The sequence below is a fragment of the Microcebus murinus genome, chromosome X (assembly GCF_040939455.1).
Source record: "Microcebus murinus isolate Inina chromosome X, M.murinus_Inina_mat1.0, whole genome shotgun sequence".
In the NCBI taxonomy this organism is placed as follows: domain Eukaryota; kingdom Metazoa; phylum Chordata; class Mammalia; order Primates; family Cheirogaleidae; genus Microcebus; species Microcebus murinus.
Genome location: NC_134136.1, coordinates 65833636 through 65852329, shown reverse-complemented (window position 1 = coordinate 65852329; position 18694 = coordinate 65833636). Strand labels below are relative to the sequence as shown.

Genomic DNA, 18694 nt, shown 5'->3' with positions numbered 1-18694 from the left:
AGAAAGGCATATAGGAAAATGTTGATTCAGTTCAAGCCCACACAGATATAATTTCTCTGCATTTTTACCTGGAAAGACTGTCCCTTTAGACAGATTTGAAACTAACCCCGTTTATGATCTATCTTGAATGTAATGAAATGAAAAGATTGGTCTAGCATGACCAGCCAGTCTCAACATTCACTACTCTCTTAAAGTTTTTATTTTGGGGTAATGTTTCTTGTTTTTGAATCAGGCTTCATAGAAATTTATAGTACATAATAAAAAATTCATGTTCTACTATGTAGTTAATACCATTATTCAGGATTATATAATCTCAGGAATGGATTGCTGATGTTTTTGCTTCTCTTCCTCCTACTATTGTCTGATGTTTGAGATTTAAGCATTTCATTGCTCATTAAAACTCAAATCAGAGTGATTGGGGAACAAGGTGAAAATCATATCCATCTCTCTTTTTTCTTTCTGTCTTCTGCTTGTTATAAGCTGCATTAAGAATGTTCAAAATTAAACATGTTCAGACATGTTCAAACATGTCTGCATTAAAAATGTTCAGAAAATTAAGGTCTAGAAATAATTCTGAATTTTATTTATCATTCTTTATCATCTATTACTATGACTAACCTAGGTTTCAAGCATATGCTGGTATTATAGTTGTCAAGTGGTATGTAGTGATATGGTTTTTAAACAAAACCCATATGGAAGTTTTGGTTTGGTTTTTTTGATCTCAAAATTTTTCAACTATGATCTTTTGTATAAATGAGATTATCTATTACTTTCTAAAAGTGTAGTATCATGTTTTCAGCATACAGATTGCTATCAATCCACATATGTGTGTTGAGCACCTGCTGTGAGCAAGGCATTATCAACAGAAAGAGATATGACATATACATGACATGCTCAAAGGTGTCAGACTTCTTGCCTGTGCATTGCATTGTCAAATATAGCATGAGATCCTGGCTTGCAATCTGTGCAATTACGTTCCTTTACCTCATATAACAGAAGGACACAGCTTTTAATATGATGAGTATTGAATGAAGTGCCATCAGTGGCGTGTGGCAGGAACACTTGTCTTTTGAACTGTACAATATGTCCTAGCTCCTCTTTGGTAACACCCTGATTTCAAAGGAAAGATACATTGTAGGCTCACCAAGGAATATTTAGTTCTTCATTAATATTTCTAATCCATATTATCCCACTTACTGCAGCAGAATATATATGCACAGATATAAGCGATCCCAGAAAATCTATTCTTTCCCATGGGGTGACTCCTTTACATTCTTGTTCCTAGAAACCACAGCCGACTGACTTATCATCCTCAATAAATTTATAAAACAAGGCAAAAATCATCAACATTGATCTATGACTCCTGAGAGAAAGGTGCACAGGCTATTTTCAAAAGATGTGTGTGGCAAGCACTACATTTTAAAAATGTACTGTTTTATTTTTATTCATGATGTGGGAGGGAGTAGACAGCTGGTAGTGGGAGGACACCCACTGGTTGTCTCCAGTGAGTGGTGTGTGGTTGTGAGGAAAGCCTGGGTGTAAGTTTCACGCAGTCAAATCCTCAAATGGAGAAATGAAGTCCTCCCTGGCACCAATCGGCTGCCCACTTCCAACTACTTTGCAAATAACTATAATAATAAAATAAACTTCCCTCAAGTTTATTATTTTCATTCCTATAACCTTTGCTCTTGAAGACCACAAGCTAGGAGCCCTCTCACCTCTACCTTGGAAAATGTTGATTCTTTAAGAAATACTACTCTGAGAACATAGGACTACACAATGACTTATTTACAAGGCTTGGATTTATTTTGGTTTTTTGCATAGGAAGTAATACAGATAATTTAGATGAGAGCATTGGACTAGTGTCTCTTTTAAGAGTCTAGGACTATCTCTCCAGCTGGTAGATTTTAACTGTGCCTGTAAGAATTTCAGCAGTTATCTAGGCGAGCAGTTTAAAACCTTAATTTGTTGAGGATGACACGATTTAATGTACAGACAAATTGCTAGGACTGTATCATTTCAGAAGCATCAAGATTCCCCACCTCCAACACTATAAAAACCATGAAATTGTGACCAAAGTCTTGCATTCTCTCCAGGGTGTTTGAGAATATGTAGTTACTGCCCCGGTTATGTGACTGCAACCATGAATCAAGTACACTAAAAGGTAGAATGTGGACCTATCTACCTGTATATGTGTAAATACGTATTTTTCTATTCTCACCAAGTATATACTACTTTTGGAGGACCAGAAAGTCCTGCTGAAAACATTGAAAAGCTATGGGATTCATAATTGTAACATTGTTTTCACATTATTTTTAATTTCAGCTCTGTTTAACCTCATCCCTGTTGGTCTTCGAGTGGTGGCTATTCAAGGAGTTCAAACCAAGCTGTACTTGGCAATGAACAGCGAGGGATACTTGTACACCTCGGTAAGCTTTTGACTTTGTGCATGTTTTGACTACTCTAGTTTTCATCTGATATGAAAGACAATGTGCTACATATGTGTTATCATTATATATTTCTGTGATGAGGGGAAGAGTGTTGTTAATGGAAATATCTCATTTCAAAGGGAAAATTAACTTCCTATGGAAATTGTATCTATTACTAATTAATCATTTGAAGCTAAAATTTTGGTATAATCAAAGGTTCACTGAACAATTTTATATGCAATGTCATTTAGATTATTTTATGTACCACATGATGGTCTGTCTTGCTGTCTTGCTTTGTAGCTGTGGGAAGCAAAACCATTTCAGTTAAACATATATTTATCCATGTTACTCCTAAAAAATTAATAAGATTGTTCCTTCATTTCAACTGTAGGACATAAAGACCAGTTCTAAAAGGGTTTCTAGAGTTGTATTTCTTATCCTCAGCTCAATTAGGACACATTTGGTGACTGCTTCTGCTTTAAATACTATTATTCCATCAAGCACAATTCAACCTCTCCTTACCTACAGATTCCCATTTGCCTTTTTCTTACAAGTTTGGAGTGAACTGAGTGAAATGGAACTTTTTTTCAGGAGAATTTATAAACATTGTAGCCTATAGTTCATTATGAAACATGTCGCCAAATTAAACTTTTCAAAAAATTTTTAACTTTTAAACATAAGCAAAAATGATACAATACCAGGGTTAGGATTTTGTTCTTATCAGTAAAAGCAGTTTTAGATTGCAGAATGCTATTTAATATATGAATATTTTTAAAATCTTTGTTTTGAATTCATGTGTCTTCAGAAAAGGATAGGATGTTTAAACTGGAGAAAATTGCTTGTCAAATTTCCCTTTAGCTAGCCTTGAAGGAGGTTATTACTATGACTATAGGAATCTATTCCTCAAACTGCAAGTGAAACACTTACCGTTAACCACTCTTCCTTTCCTCTGTTTCCTGAATTTATCTCAAAGCCAAGTGTATAGAAAGACTTTTGGTAGACATGGTGGAAACCATGCCACAACCCTGTCTTTCAGAGGCCAATGTGGGAAATAAGTGGGTATTGCAAAAGCTAAATGGGGAGAGAGTTTTAAGAAGAGTAAGCAATGTCCAATGCTTCAGAGAAAATAAGTGAAATAAGAACTATGAATTTACCATATGAAGGTCTTAGGTGATCTTGACAAAAGCCCTATCCCTGAAGTAGTGGGAACAGAATCCAGATTGTAGTAGCTTGAGGAGTGAATGGAAAGAGATGAAGTAGAGGCAGTAGGTATAGAATTTCTAAGGGAAGAGGAGACATGGGTGAGTATTTAAGGAAGGACACAAGGTTGAGAAAGCCTTTTAGGGTTCTTTAATTAAGGATATGACACTTGAATATATTTGTTAACTGAAGGAAAGGAGCCAGTAGAAAGGGAGTGATTAAATACATAGGAAATGGAATTATTTATGGAGTGGAGCCCCAGAAGAGATGGAAGGGTGATGGAATTAAGAATTTAATTGAAAGAATTAGATTCACCTTGAAAAGAGGGACACTGCTTTTGTAATAGGAGGCAAAGAGATGAGGACAGATGCAGATGTAGGTGTACTGAGTCTGCAGGTGATGGATGAAGAAGTTGAAAGATTTCCTGACAGAGGACCTATATTGTCCCATTGAAGGAGAATGAGAGGTGATCTGCTAAAAGTCAAAGGCTTAAGGATGACATAGGTAAAGGGTTGGAACAGCTGTTTTGGGCAAGAGAAGAGGAAACAGTTTAATAACAAAGGGTAGGTAAACTAAGGCCATGGGCCAAATCCAGCCCATCATCTGTTTTTGTAAATATAGTTTTATTGTCAAACCCATTCATTTACTTACTGTCTATGGCTGCTTATGCACTAGAACAGCAGAGTTGAATAGTACAACAGAGACTTTATGGCCCACAAAATGTAAATTATTTACCAGTAACTGGGCCCTTTACCAAAAATATTTGCCAACACCTAGACTCTAAGCAAATAGTGGTTCTTGGCCTTAGCTACTCATCAAAATCACCTGAGGACCTTTGAAAAAGTTGTCTTTCTGTACCACACTCAGATCAATTATATCTGAATATCTGAGGGTGGGGTCTGTGTATGAATAGTTTCTAAAGCTGACCAGCTGATGCTTATGAAAACCACTGATCTGGGGTTAAGAAAAATTATTGATGAATAGCACTGAGGACCCCCCCTCCACCACAATGAAGTCAGAAATCATGAATTTATAGGCCCTTTATCCTTTATTCTAAGTTTCTGATGACAATCTTTTTCTGCTCTTGCAAGCACATTGCCTTTACATTTCTGAAGGCCTATTTCTTGAGATGATGGAAAATGCTGATCCTTGGAAGAGTGTTCTTATTTTATCTCCTTTTCTTTTTTCCTATCTTATTTTGCATTTCTGCTTCTATATCCCTCAATTTATTTTGAATTAAATTTTATATTTTTTACCATTTCTTTCCTCCCTTTGTCAATTAAATAAAGAAACAACACCTCCACATTGTTATTGTTACAGAGATAGCAATTTACTTTTCATGAGTAATCTCAGGATTCTTGCACTATACCCTCCCCTTCCTTTTTTTCTTGTTGCCATGGGGGACAGACTTGATGTAGGCTCAAGTGGCAGTGAGAAACCATCTGTGACACAGAGAATCATAATTAGCCATTATTTCATAACATATTTACTTTTGCCCTGATAGAAGCTGAGTTGTTCTGGAACTGCAAGGAAATTATTTATTGTGCAGATAATTTTGCTCTTACCTTTGGTTTACCTTTACCAATTATAAGGAGTTGTGCATAAGCCTTTGAGAGTTCCTCAAAACTTCACAGTATAAATATTTAATAGCATAAAGCTATTTATAATAAATGTTTCAAAATTGCCTGAAATAAACATTAACTATAGAAAATCAAGACTCTTAAATATGAAACATTGTTGATGTCCTACTATCTGTTGTAATAGAGGGGTAATAATAAATATTAGAAATAGGATAGTAAAAACTCAAAGTTAAAAGCATTTTTTAACAATTTTGGAATGTCGCAGAACTCATTAGAAGCAGCTTTACCCATCTAAATACTCTTTCCTCAAAACGAGTTTTCCATTTCCAGACCACACAGTATTGCTTGAGTTGAGGTTGGGGCAGCCAAAATATATAAACAGGCAGAAATCCTTTGAAAAGTAAGCCTTTTCCATTCATGTTTTTTCAGAGAAGACTTGTAGAAGTGATTTTACTGTCATATCTTGTGATCCAGGGACTACCACAGCAAACTAGATGAAAGAGCAGAAGGCATGTCTCTTTGAGAGTCAGCTTGATGCCATGGGAACGAGGCAGCATGTGTTACTGACTCTTGGGGGCTCAGTCGGACTTGGAATTTAAACTAAGGGAGTATGTTTTTCTTCTCTACTGAATTATTTCCACATACTTTAAACTTACCAATTTTCTTCCCCCATAACATGGAGTTGGCCTTATATGTCACTTACAGCATTTCATAATGCAGTCTTCATCAAAGGAATCACTATCAGAAATAGTGACAAATAAAATAATACTAGCCCCTTAGCAGTTGTGACACCTTAGCCTTACTTGTTTTACCCTTTGACGACTTAGATTTGCTTCCCTTTAAGATTAAGAATGTCATATGACTCGAGTCAATTTTTAGGTTACATTAAAATGCATTTGGTTTAGTTTTTTATAATTTTATGATTTTTAAACACCCATTACAAAATTCTGGCCATCATAATATCTGTTAAGAATCACTGTTTTAAACAAAGTATTGGAAATATAAATACTAAATGGAAAACATTTCAATGTGACCATGCCTCTAATCATATTACTTTTAGAGATACATTTGATTTCTGAGGTGCGTGTATGTATGAATACATGCACAGTTATACTTAAAATGTTTTTGATGGTGGGCAGAGATATGGGAGCCTAAGAGGCACCATTTGCTGCAGATAATCTAATTAATAATTGTCTTGCCATTGCCCTTGTTCTCAAAGACACTAACATTGAGATTGTTAGTCATATGTTAACATTCTTAGTAACCTCAGAGTCACTGTAGATGACCCATCCAACAAATCTGGTCTTTGAGTTCTTTGACATTTTTAGCTCTAATAATATTTTCCTATTCCTCAACCTTCCCAATTTCACGGCCGTACTCTTGGACCTTGTCATACTCCCATCCATCAATCACTTTTCTACTATTACTTCTTCCATTTTAATAAAAGTTTTAATAAGATATAATTCACAAACCATAAATGTATCCATTTAAAGTATACAATTAAATTGTTTTTAGTATATTCACAAGGTTGTGCAATATATCACCACTATATAATCCCAGCATTTCTAGCCAGAGTACTGCATAGGTGATATTGTGTCCTTCTTGGGCTATCACATCTGATCTGGAGGCATGCTGTGTCTATCTGCCCCTCATTGGTGGTATTACTTTTGATGATACAGTCAAGGTGTTGTCTGATTTTCTACTGTATAGCTCTTGGTTTTGGGGGTTTTGTTTTGTTTTGCAACTAGTAAACAATCTATTGGGAGAAACTTCGAGCCCATGTAAATATCCTATTCCTAAGAGCCCAGTTTTTAACATTATATCTTCAAGAATCCCAAACCTCTTTAGAAAAGTAATATAATTAGTCAATAAATTGAAAAATGACTAATGATTTCCAGCTATAGCATATATATTTACTGATAGCTAAACTGAGGTGGGAAAAAACCTAACATACCTCCTAAATTCAACAAGTGTCATAACAAATAGGATCTAGTAGCAAAGGATTTTCTGAATTCAACATTCTAATCACTGGTCTTAAATATAGTTATTTAATGGAAGGGTTGTTTACATTGTCCAGGTACATTAAAATCAGTCTTGATATATGTTTTAATTTGATACTATGGGTGAGGGGTTGGTGCATGTTATGATGCCTCAGGTGGTTCAGTACATTTACCTGTGAACTGTAGGCTCACTCTTTTGCTGATTTGTTTAGTTCCTCTGATTTTAGTGTATGATAATTTAAGACCTAATTTTCAATGATGATGGCTTTGTATCTCTAGCTCATATTCTAATACAGAAAGGGTGTTAAAGTTTAGATGAACTCATAGATCAATTCAGAGTGATGAATGTATTCCTAGCAAACATTTGTAGCATGTAAAATGTTTGAGTTATGTCAAATCTGTATATCAGCAAGTACATAGCTTCTAGAGCTTTTCTCATAGAGGCTTATAAATTGAATAGAATTAAATGGAGAGTTCTGGTTGAATCATTAAAGCTATTTACAAAAGTGAGGTTGACTCAATTATAAAAGGAAATTTAAAATAAACACAAGCAGAATAATATCCAATATAGAAGAAAATGATCATTATCAAATAAAAATATCAACCCAAAAAGTGTAGACACGGCCGGGCGCTGTGGCTCACGCCTGTAATCCTAGCTCTTGGGAGGCCGAGGCGGGCGGATTGCTCGAGGTCAGGAGTTCAAAACCAGCCTGAGCAAGAGCGAGACCCCGTCTCTACTATAAAATAGAAAGAAATCAATTGGCCAACTGATATATATATAAAAATTAGCCGGGCATGGTGGCGCATGCCTGTAGTCCCAGCTACTCGGGAGGCTGAGGCAGAAGGATCACTCGAGCCCAGGAGTTTGAGGTTGCTGTGAGCTAGGCTGACGCCACGGCACTCACTCTAGCCTGGACAACAAAGCGAGACTCTGTCTCAAAAAAAAAAAAAAAAAAAAAAGTGTAGACACAAAGAAATTCTAATTTCTGATTATAACTTTTTCTTATTTGCATAGTTCATTAACAAATTACTGAATTTGGTTTATTTAATATAAAAATTGGGAAAGTATCAACTATCAAAACAGTTTCTCAGTTTGGGTATAGCATATATTTAATAAACATTTTTGATTAAGTATTCAATGTCCATAGGATTATACATTTCTAATAGGCATTTTTGGTTCAGACTAATGGAATGTAAGTTAAGGGTGATTATAAACACACACATATTTCTGAGTGGTATCACTAGAAATGGAAAATGTGGAAAATTAAATTTTTTATAAGAAATGCAGAGAAAATAAGCACATTTTATTTGTTAATGAATGGATTTGCTAGCTCTAGGAGCTAGATTTTGTTTTCTGTTCAGTTACTGAATTGATGCTATTGAGCGAGAAGTAATTAAAATTATTGCAGTGAAAAACATAGAGAAGTAGTAGTATTCATCTTAGATTTTCTTTCACAACACCAGTAAATCAGCATAATTTTCAAGGCCAAAATACATTTTCCAAGTCACAGATTACATGTTTACTACTCTGCAGTTAGTGAAAGTTTCGTTAATATGTGAAAGAAAATCTAGCTTGGCATTATTTGAATATGAAATTGGCTAAATCTGGTTGTTTGTACCTCAAAGTCAAGTATTTTATCTTTATGGTCTCTAAAAAATAACCAAAGCTGTTAAATTATTCAGGGTGAAGGTGTAGTTTCTTAGGTGTAAGAATGACTAAGGATGGTACTTTCTCAGAAATCAAGAAGACAATAGTGATTGTAGCTAAATAGAATAAGATTGGCTCTGTATTCTGTTTGTGAAGCCAAGTTGAAGAAAGTAATCTAAATTAGAGGTCATGGGGCAGATATTTAACAGTGTGTCTCAAGGCTTTATCTCTGATGCTAAATTCATATTTATAGGAAAATGCCAGACTTTAGGAGCTAAAGAATAAAATAATTGGCAGGAACAACTAAGAGGAATTTTAGCAAAATAAATCCAGATGTGTAAGGGGATTACACACACACAGGCACAATGCATACACACACACACATACATACAAGAAAGACAAATGGAAGAAACTAATCTCATATTCATTGTTATGTTGCTATGATGGCACTAGTTATTTTGGAATTCCTAAAATAATTCTAAGTTTTAAATATATAACCTACACTGAACATTTGGAGATTGCTCTAGCGACATATTTGGTAATGCTTAATAGCTTTATGAAAGAGAACAAATTAAATGTTTTAGTTTTATTTTATGTGATTATCCTGTGAGTTTCATGTCCTGGTAAAGAAACTGTTTTTAGTCTCTGCATTCTTGTTTGTATCATTTTAATTTATAATGTGATAGAAAAAAAAAAGAGCTCATCAAGGCATTTTTTTCCATGTTGCCCTTCTTTCCATGAAACTTGTGCTTTGAAATAGTTTGTCCATCAAATCCTGTGCTCATTTATTTTCTTTCCACTCCCCTGTTAGTCATAGAGCAGTTTAACAAAAAGTACATTCTAATAGAGATGTATATAATAAAGCATAAAGACCAAGGATATTACTTCTGTCAGGTCTTTTAATATTTTAAATATGTTAAAGGGCCCGATTGTAAACTTTTGTGGATCCTCTAAGGTGTTAACATTTTAAAATTACATAAGAAGTGAATTACTGAGACACAAGGCAAAAAAAAATGAAGGCTACAGCAATGGTTTCAATGATTACACCACATAAAGGGAATTGTGACTTCTGAACAGGGAAACTTTATTTATTTATGTATTTATGTATTTATTTATTTATGACAGAGTCTAACTCTGTTGCCCGGGCTAGAGTTCCGTGGCGTCAGCCTAGCTCACAGCAACCTCAAACTCTCAGGCTCAAGCAATCCTTCTGCCTCAGCCTCCCGAGTAGCTGGGACTACAGGCATGCGCCACCATGCCCAGCTAATTTTTTCTATATATATTTTAGTTGGCCAATTAATTTCTTTCTATTTGTAGTAGAGACGGTGTTCTCACTCTTGCTCAGGCTGGTTTTGAACTCCTAACCTTGAGCGATCCACCTGCCTCGGCCTCTCAGAGTGCTAGGATTACAGGCATGAGCCACTGTGCCCGGCCAGGGAAACTTTAAATTAAAGCATTTCTCTGATCATTATACTAGCTGTAACGAAGGTTAATAACTGGTAAGCCCCTGACTAATACATTTAATATGTTTCTCCCAGGCTGAAAGTGTGAACAGAAAACACACCTATGCAAAAATTCTGATTACGTGGCGTTATTCATCAGATACTCTGATGCTAACTTCTTTTGACAATTCTGGAAGTAGAACTACGGGGAAAGCCTCAACTGATTTCTTGGATGGAATTCGAGTATAGCCAGTAGTCATAATATACCCACTTCCACACCCACTTCTACACAAGGGCCTCAGATGAATATAGGAATTTTGGCACAGCATATAATAGGAGTAGTTAAAATTAGGGATGATGTTCATTTTTACCCCCCAAAATTTTACAAAGATTTGGAAAAGTCAAATGTAAATAACGACTCCAAAGTATTATAGCTTAGATTGTAATAATACACAGGATGAAAAATGTTTGACAGAGAGAGGGTGTGACTCATCCCATAATGCTTTCATAATTGACATACCAGGAAATGACAATGATAGCTTTCAGAAATGAAATCTGAACATGTAAAACTATTGTATATAGCAAATACTATAACAAAAAAGCCTGTGCCTAATAAATCCACTGTTATACCCTGGTCAGAAAATCAGCAGGGCTACAACAATAAAAGTCCTATTTATAGTGTTTGGTTGTTGGTCTGAATAAAGACTTCTTAAAAATATTGTCTAAAGTATTCCTTGGTTCTTGTCCATGTCATGACAGTGATTCACTGTAATAAACATATTAATGAATGAGCCTCTTTGCAGTGCTATTTGCACTGAAGAAGATAGAGTCTAGCGAGACCTGAAGCTGAGAGTTTATATTTTGTATCATAACCTTTGAAGTAAAAATTTCTTGAAAACTCCCTTCATTCTTCTAGTCTCAGAGAGCCCAGTCACACATCTAAACTCTCAGGGAACCTGAAGCATGAAATGGTCCAGGAGCTTTGTCAACCAATTGATTAGCAATCCCTGTTGAATATCCACAAGGTACTAGGCACCCCAAGATGTGACCATGTTGATCCACACAGACAATGTCTGGAGTTTGCCGTGTTTATAAGGAGATTCATCCTAAGTTCAGAGCCCTAATTGTTAATAGTTGATCTACTATAGAAAGGATCAGCATAAACTGTTTCATCCCTGACTTCTGCAGCCTGACAATTCTATTTTTAGTCCAGAACTCACTGTAAGAAGATTCCATATAGGGAAACAATTTGAATGCCTTGGGGATGGGAGTGGGTGAGGGTGCATCATTATGGAAATTTACCAGTTATATCAAACAATATGTTTTGGTTGCCTGATACCATAGCATTCAGCAGATCACATTAATACCATGTTTATATGTCATGGTGAGTTAAAATTGAATACAGTAGAAATATGGTTTTAAATTATATCAATAAATGGTATAGGATAAAGTGCTTTAAAATTTTTATAAATAGGTGACTAAAAAAAAAAGTCTCCACTTGCATAGCACAAGTGGACAATGGTGTGTTCAACCAAGAAAAGCTTTTAGGTATGTAAGAGCCCACCTCACAGGGAGGTGCCAATGACACAGGGATATATTTCACTCCCTTTCTCTATAATTTCATGTTGCTACAACTTCTTGGAGCTGTAATATGCAAGGTATATTAACCCCTGGTACTTTGAGGAATAGAAAGTGCTTATTTCTTTAGAAGGGAGTTCTCATTTTCTACCATTGACTTTCATAAGTGATGAGGAAATGAAAACAAGGTTTTTATCCTCCCATCTCCTCCTGCTCAGAGATCCCTGTTACTCTTTTACCACTTCCCTGTGATTAGATGGGTGATTAACACTAGACACAGTAGTAAGTGGATACAAAACACATTTATTAAAGATATTCATTACATTTATGTTCCTAATATCTTTACCAGCAAGGGAAGCCACCTGGCCAATTCACTGTGTTCTTTGTACTCCTCTATTCCCAAATAGAGAGTATAAAAATTTATTTGCCTGACTTATTTGCTTAAACAAAAAGGTTCTGCTTTCAGTAGGGCTGTCAAGAAATCAAGGCATTTTGTATAAGGGTATCTGAATGTAACAATTGTTAAATTTCACATAACAAAATAGGCTCAGCAAACACTTTTAACTGCTAGTGTTTCTGATCTAGGCATGAGACTTTATTCAAACTAATAATTGACCTTAAGAATAGGGGTCAACAGAACCATGATGGGTGGTTTTGCTCAGTTCTTTTCTTTGCTGTGGCCCTTGGCCTGTCCACATATCTGTCCACATGCAGGGCAAACAGAGAAGCATTTTATTAATAATTTACATTGTTTGGAGGCTCTTTTCTCTTCTCCAGTACCCTACTTACTTCAGGTATGCCTTCTCTCCAGATGTTGTGATGAGGCTTTTTTCTCATGCATAACTCATCTTTTTATTCACCATCTCTGCTCAACAACAGCTATCTTGAACCTCTGAAGCCTTGGTGAGACTAGTAGAGTTTGGGCATCAAAAGAGGTGTTTTGTTTTGTTTGTCTGTTTTTCAATATCTATAGTACATTCTAGTGATGTTCATCTGTTTGCATGACCACATTCATGGTCCTTACTGATGGAGAGGCAAGGGCTCGCTGCTTCTGGGGCTTGCACCTGGGTATGGACCTACAGAGGCAGTTGTTTTGCAACAAGCTGCCTGGATAATAGCGTTGTTTTTATAATTATGTAAAACCAAGACAATCAAAAGATGGAAGCAAATAGATGAGGAACAATAATAGTAAAGAAATATAAGAATTTTAGATGTGTGGAACATTTCTGGACTATATTTGTTTCAGACCCAGTTACCTTTCTTTTTGGCAGTCAGGACACTTCATTCTTGGCATTTCAGTGAGCCAAAATGAAAATGAAATGCAGTTTCTTCCACAGGTTTTTAGCACTCTCTGAAATTCTGACTAGCCTCTAGTGTTAGGATCTACCCCCAGGGTTCAACAGTGTGGGAGGCGCTAGGTCAGTTATCCCATAATCCCTGTCCTCACCTTTGTGGTAAGAGGTATGCCATAAAATGGAGGAACTTCAGTGAGTCAGTAGAGGAGATTATATGATGACAAAACATTTTCAAAGAAGCTTATTGTTGCTTTTCACCTCACTTGTGCCAATATGCACACAAGTATCCATGCAAATAGGTTTTAAATGGTTTGATTTCATACCTGAAAGTCAGATTTTCCTATTGTTTATTTAGCATGTCCTATCAGAATATCTCACAAAGTGTTTTATATGGTGAATACAGAAGTATTTGTACAACAGTCTATTTTAATGATCAAGCTTTCATTCAGAAGGGGAAGCACTTGCCCTTTTTGTCAGAATTACTGTGAACTGCCTTAGTTTAAAAATTGGAAACACAATGAGATTTGATTGTTGCTATGCTAGGTTCTTTTTTAAAGTTTTTAAAATTGATATTAATATATAATTTTATATCATTTGGAGGTACATGTGATATTTTGATACATATATACAATGTATAATGACATATAAGGACAATTGGGATATCTATCACTTCAAACATTTATCTTTTGTTTGTTTTAGGACATTCTAATTCTTCTAGCTATTTCAAAACATACAATAAATTATTGTTAAGTGTAGTCTCCTTACTGTACTATCAAATACTAGAACTTATTCCTTTTATCTAACTGTATTTTTGTACCCATTAACCAACTTTTCTTCATCCCTCCTTCCCCATACCTTTTCCAGACTCTGGTAACCATCATTTTTCTACTTTCAACTTGCATGAGATCCACATTTTTAACTCCCACATATGAGTGAGAACATGTGATACTTGTCTTTCTATTCCTGGCTTATTTCACTTAACATAATAATCATCTCCAGTTCCATTCATGTTACTGCAAATGACAGGACTGCATTCTTTTTTATGGCTGAATAATATTCCATTGATTGTATGTGTGTGTGTGTATATATATATATATATATATATATATATATATATGCCATGTTTTCTTTATTCACTCATTCACTGATGGACACTAGGTTGATTCCATATCATGGCTACTATGAATAGTGCTAAAATCAATATGGGAATGCAGATAGCTCTTTGATATGCTGATTTCCTTTCTTTAGGATATATATTTAGCAGTGGGAATGCTATAACATATGATAGTTCTATTTTTTGTTTTTTTTTTTTTTTTTTTTGAGACAGAGTCTCACTTTGTTGTCCAGGCTAGAGTGAGTGCCGTGGCGTCAGCCTAGCTCACAGCAACCTCAAACTCCTGGGCTTGAGTGATCCTTCTGCCTCAGCCCCCCGAGTAGCTGGGACTACAGGCATGCGCCACCATGCCCGGCTAATTTTTTATATATATATCAGTTGGCCAATTAATTTCTTTCTATTTATAGTAGAGACGGGGTCTCGCTCTTGCTCAGGCTGGTTTTGAACTCCTGACCTCGAGCAATCCGCCCGCCTCGGCCTCCCAAGAGCTAGGATTACAGGCGTGAGCCACAGCGCCCGGCCTATTTTTTGTTTTTTGAGGAACCTCCATACTGTTTTCCATAATGCCTGTACTAATTTACATTCCCACCAAAGGTGTAGGAGGAGTCCCCTTTCTCTGCATCTTCACCATCATTTGTTACTTTTTTTCTTTTTGATAATAGCCATTCTATCTAGAGTGACATTATATTTCATTATGGTTTTGATTTACATTTTCCAGATGATTAGTGATATGTTGGATATTTTTTCATATATATGTTGGCCATTTGTATGTCTTCTTTTGAGAAATGTCCTGCTCATTTTTTAATCAGATTATGTTTTTTTGCTCTTGAGTTGCTTGAGCTGCTTATATATTATGGTTATTAATCCCTTGTCAGATGGATAGTTTGCATATATTTTCTGCCATTCTGTAGGTTGTCCTTTGACTCTTTTGATTGTTTCCTTTGCTGTGCAGATGCTTTTTAGCTTGATGTAATCCCATTTGTCTATGTTTACTTTTGTTGCCTGTGCTTTGTAAGTTTTATCCCCCAAATCTTTGCCCAGACTAATATTCTGTCGCATTCCTCAATGTTTTCTTCTAGTAGTTTCATAGTTTTAGGTCTTACATTTAGGTCTTTAATCCACTTTGAGTTGATTTTTGTATTAATGTATGCTGAATATGGTAGGTTATTATACTGGCTAAATGCTGACATAAAAGGATGCTGAAAGAAGATGGATGATTATTTGGTTTGAGTTTTTACTTTGCTTTAATCACCCATGCTTAATTGAGAGTTTATTATTATTATTATTATTATTGTTTCCTGAAGTATTATTATATATCACTGAAGAGTGACTTAATCAACCTCTGAGAGGCTTCATATACATACATTCTAGACTTAGTTTCTAAGTATAACTAAACCACAAGTATAGGTGTCATTTACACACTTTGTTTGAGTCATTCCTTTGATATGATTATAATTTTCTTAGCTGGCATTATATAGATTTTATCCAATCCAAAATTCAGTAAGCCAAAAAATTCTACCAAAGACATCAATGTCATTTGTAGAGAGGTATAAGTGTATTGGGATCTCTCTATAATGAAATGTGTCACAAGAGTATGAGATATTAACCCCCAGTTTATTGAATAAATAGCATCTATTAGTAGTTAAATCCTACTTTTTTATGTCTCAGCCCACCTGAACCTAGTGAATATTAAACTTCACGTAGTATTTTCCAGTCAGGGGAAATGAAAATAGGACCCATTGTGAAAAATTCTAGAATGTATCATTAGCAAGTTGCTCATTTCTGGCACATTAGTTAATTACTTCACAAATTGTTCATGTTCCCATTTCACTTTTATAAGCACAATAACACTTTCTTCTACTGAATGTTACCAACATTTAATTTCTTAATGAATCGATGACTTTTTCATAGGTTATAAATTAGAATATGGGCTCACCCAACCAAGTGGTTACACTGCATTCCCAAACTTTTGTTGGAGCATCAGGGAAAAATTGAAGCCAACCAGTATCAATTTTGTATAAATAATATTTTTTCTCTTAGAATTTAATATGAACCTTTGTTTTTAAAGTCAGCAGCAACATATTAAAAAAAACAATAATATTTCTCATGGGGAGTTTAAGTATAGCCATAGAGGAGAATTTATCTTTTTTACAAGATTGTATTAAACCTTTATTTGCTGTTATTGTGACCATCCAGCCTATTACCATTTCATAACGAGCCAGTGTTTCATTCGGTATGTTGAGGAAATTGCTCTTTCAGGAAGCCACACATAGAGCTGCTATATCAGAATCCACGATGGGTCAAAAGTTCACGGGGGCTCTTGATATTAATGTTCTCACTATGTATGGGAAGATCCCATTTGAGGAGTTTAGTTTGTGGCATGCCAAAGAAACTTTGCTATAAAAATAGTTTCCCTTCTAAGTTGCCTTTAGGACTTGAAGGGTAGGATTATAGAGACAGCCTAGTGTAGTAATAATATTAAAATACATGCTATTAAGTATGGTGACTTATACTTTCAAAGCCCTATTGCCTATATTACTTTACATTACACTATGTGTACTTGTCAAGTAGTCAAGAAAAACAACTATATTCAGACTGCTGTTTTGTACTGTTGAATTAAACACAAAGTCCAAGTAGGTATAATTAGAAACAATAATTAAATAAAAAGTGATAACATGAAATTCATCATTTTGACCAGTAATTTTTTTTTCATTCATGAGACCTTTATTATGGCATAGGGTCACAATGAAATGGTTCTTTCATTCTACAAGTTGTAGGTAAAGTACCTTTATTCGTTAGACAGTACTGGCCAAGAAACCATTAAGAGGCTTTCTTGTGAGATACATGAACTTTTCTTTAGTTGTTTGATGAGTCTCAATCTTGTGCAGAATTCTAAAATCACTGCCTTTGAAATGATCTTGTGGCAGATTCATATAGTTTCCAAAGGTCTTAGAAAGACTTTTTTACTATTTTGATATTGACAGTGGTTCCCAAGGCATTTAGTCCCTTTAGTGGTCATCCTACTTAATGCAAGAGAAAAGTGTCCCTCTAGACACTTTTATTTTATCTCTCTGTGGTTGATAAACAAAGTATAATCCAACTCAATTGTAATTCCTGCTTTTAATTGAATTTTTTTTATTTCAGCATATGATGGGGGTACAAATTTTAAGGTTACGTATAATGCCCTTGCTCCCCTTGCCCCCTCAAGTCAGAGCTTCAAGTGTGACCGTCCCCCAGATGGTGCACATCTCACTCATTTTAATTGAAATTTTCTTTTGACTATCTAATAGTTCTTTTTCCCTTAAGGTGTGCTATTGTGAATTCAGATGAGACAGGATTTTTTCTTTTCTCTCCTCCTCCTCCTCCTCCTCCTCCTCCTCCTCTCTCCTCCTCCTCCTCTCTCCTTCTTCTTCTTCTTCTTCTTCTTTCTTCTTCTTCTTTTCTTCTTCTTATTCTTTTTACTTTATTGTTTGTTTTTTTCCTGCAATCATTCCCTTCTCTCCAGAATTACTCATGAGAGGATTCACTGCCTCCACATATTTATCTAGCAAAAGTCTCTTGAGCAGAGAGATTGGATTGCATGTCCTTAAGGCCAAACCCTGTTTAGGCTTTGTTAATTCAATTGTAAATAGAGATTAGAGATAAGAAATATCAGATATCATTAAACTATTTTCTTGTGTTGTTACAACCTCTTTAGGAGCCTGTAGAAGCATCACAGTGCCTCACTTTGTATTCTGGGAGCACAATGTGTAACATTTTCACGAACCTCTTTCATTCCCAAATATTTCTTGCACGTAAATCTGGTATCCCCCAAACCGTATTTTAAACTATTTGAGGATAAGAATGATACCGTCTCCTTTTATATTTCTCACCATACAAAATTTATTACTAAGTACCCAGTAGATATTCTACCAATATTTAGTAAGTGGATGATAGAAGAAAGTTTTACTATGTTAGAAGCCAAAGATTAAGTGAAAATGAATAATTTTTCTCTTTTACATAGTAAGAGATGACTGGATCAACAGTGATACACTTCAGTAAGGAACCATTTGGAGATTGAAATTGTGTGTGTTTCACAATATAGTCACACTAAACTATAAGGCCAGGAATGCAGCATCTAAGCCCTATTCATTTTATTTTATTTTATTTTTTTTCTTTTTTTAGAGACCTGAACACAAGCTTCATCTAAGCCCTATTCAAATGAATGTATGGACTTGGGCAGCTCCCTTCCTTTGTCAGGTTATTCATTACCTCAAATATCAAATGATAGGGTTTATTTGATTCCTATGATCCCTTCAATCTATTTTGCAAAGTAATCAATACCTCAACTTTGCACCCTTTATTAAATTTTTAATAAAATCCACAGCAATGATGTTAAGTAGAATACAGATCTAATGAGTGTTCCTTA

The 18694-nt window shown here is 35.2% G+C and overlaps 1 protein-coding gene across 5 annotated transcripts in view; it reads left to right on the top strand.

Moving 5' to 3' along the window:
• FGF13 (fibroblast growth factor 13) overlaps positions 1 to 18694 on the top strand; it is a 538338-nt gene that overhangs the window by 468976 nt on the left and 50668 nt on the right. For all 5 annotated transcript variants that reach the window (XM_012782494.2, XM_012782498.2, XM_012782493.2 and 2 more), the window contains one exon: positions 2326 to 2429. In XM_012782494.2, the coding sequence (XP_012637948.1) occupies positions 2326 to 2429 (104 nt within the window). The remainder of the gene's footprint in view (positions 1 to 2325; positions 2430 to 18694) is intronic.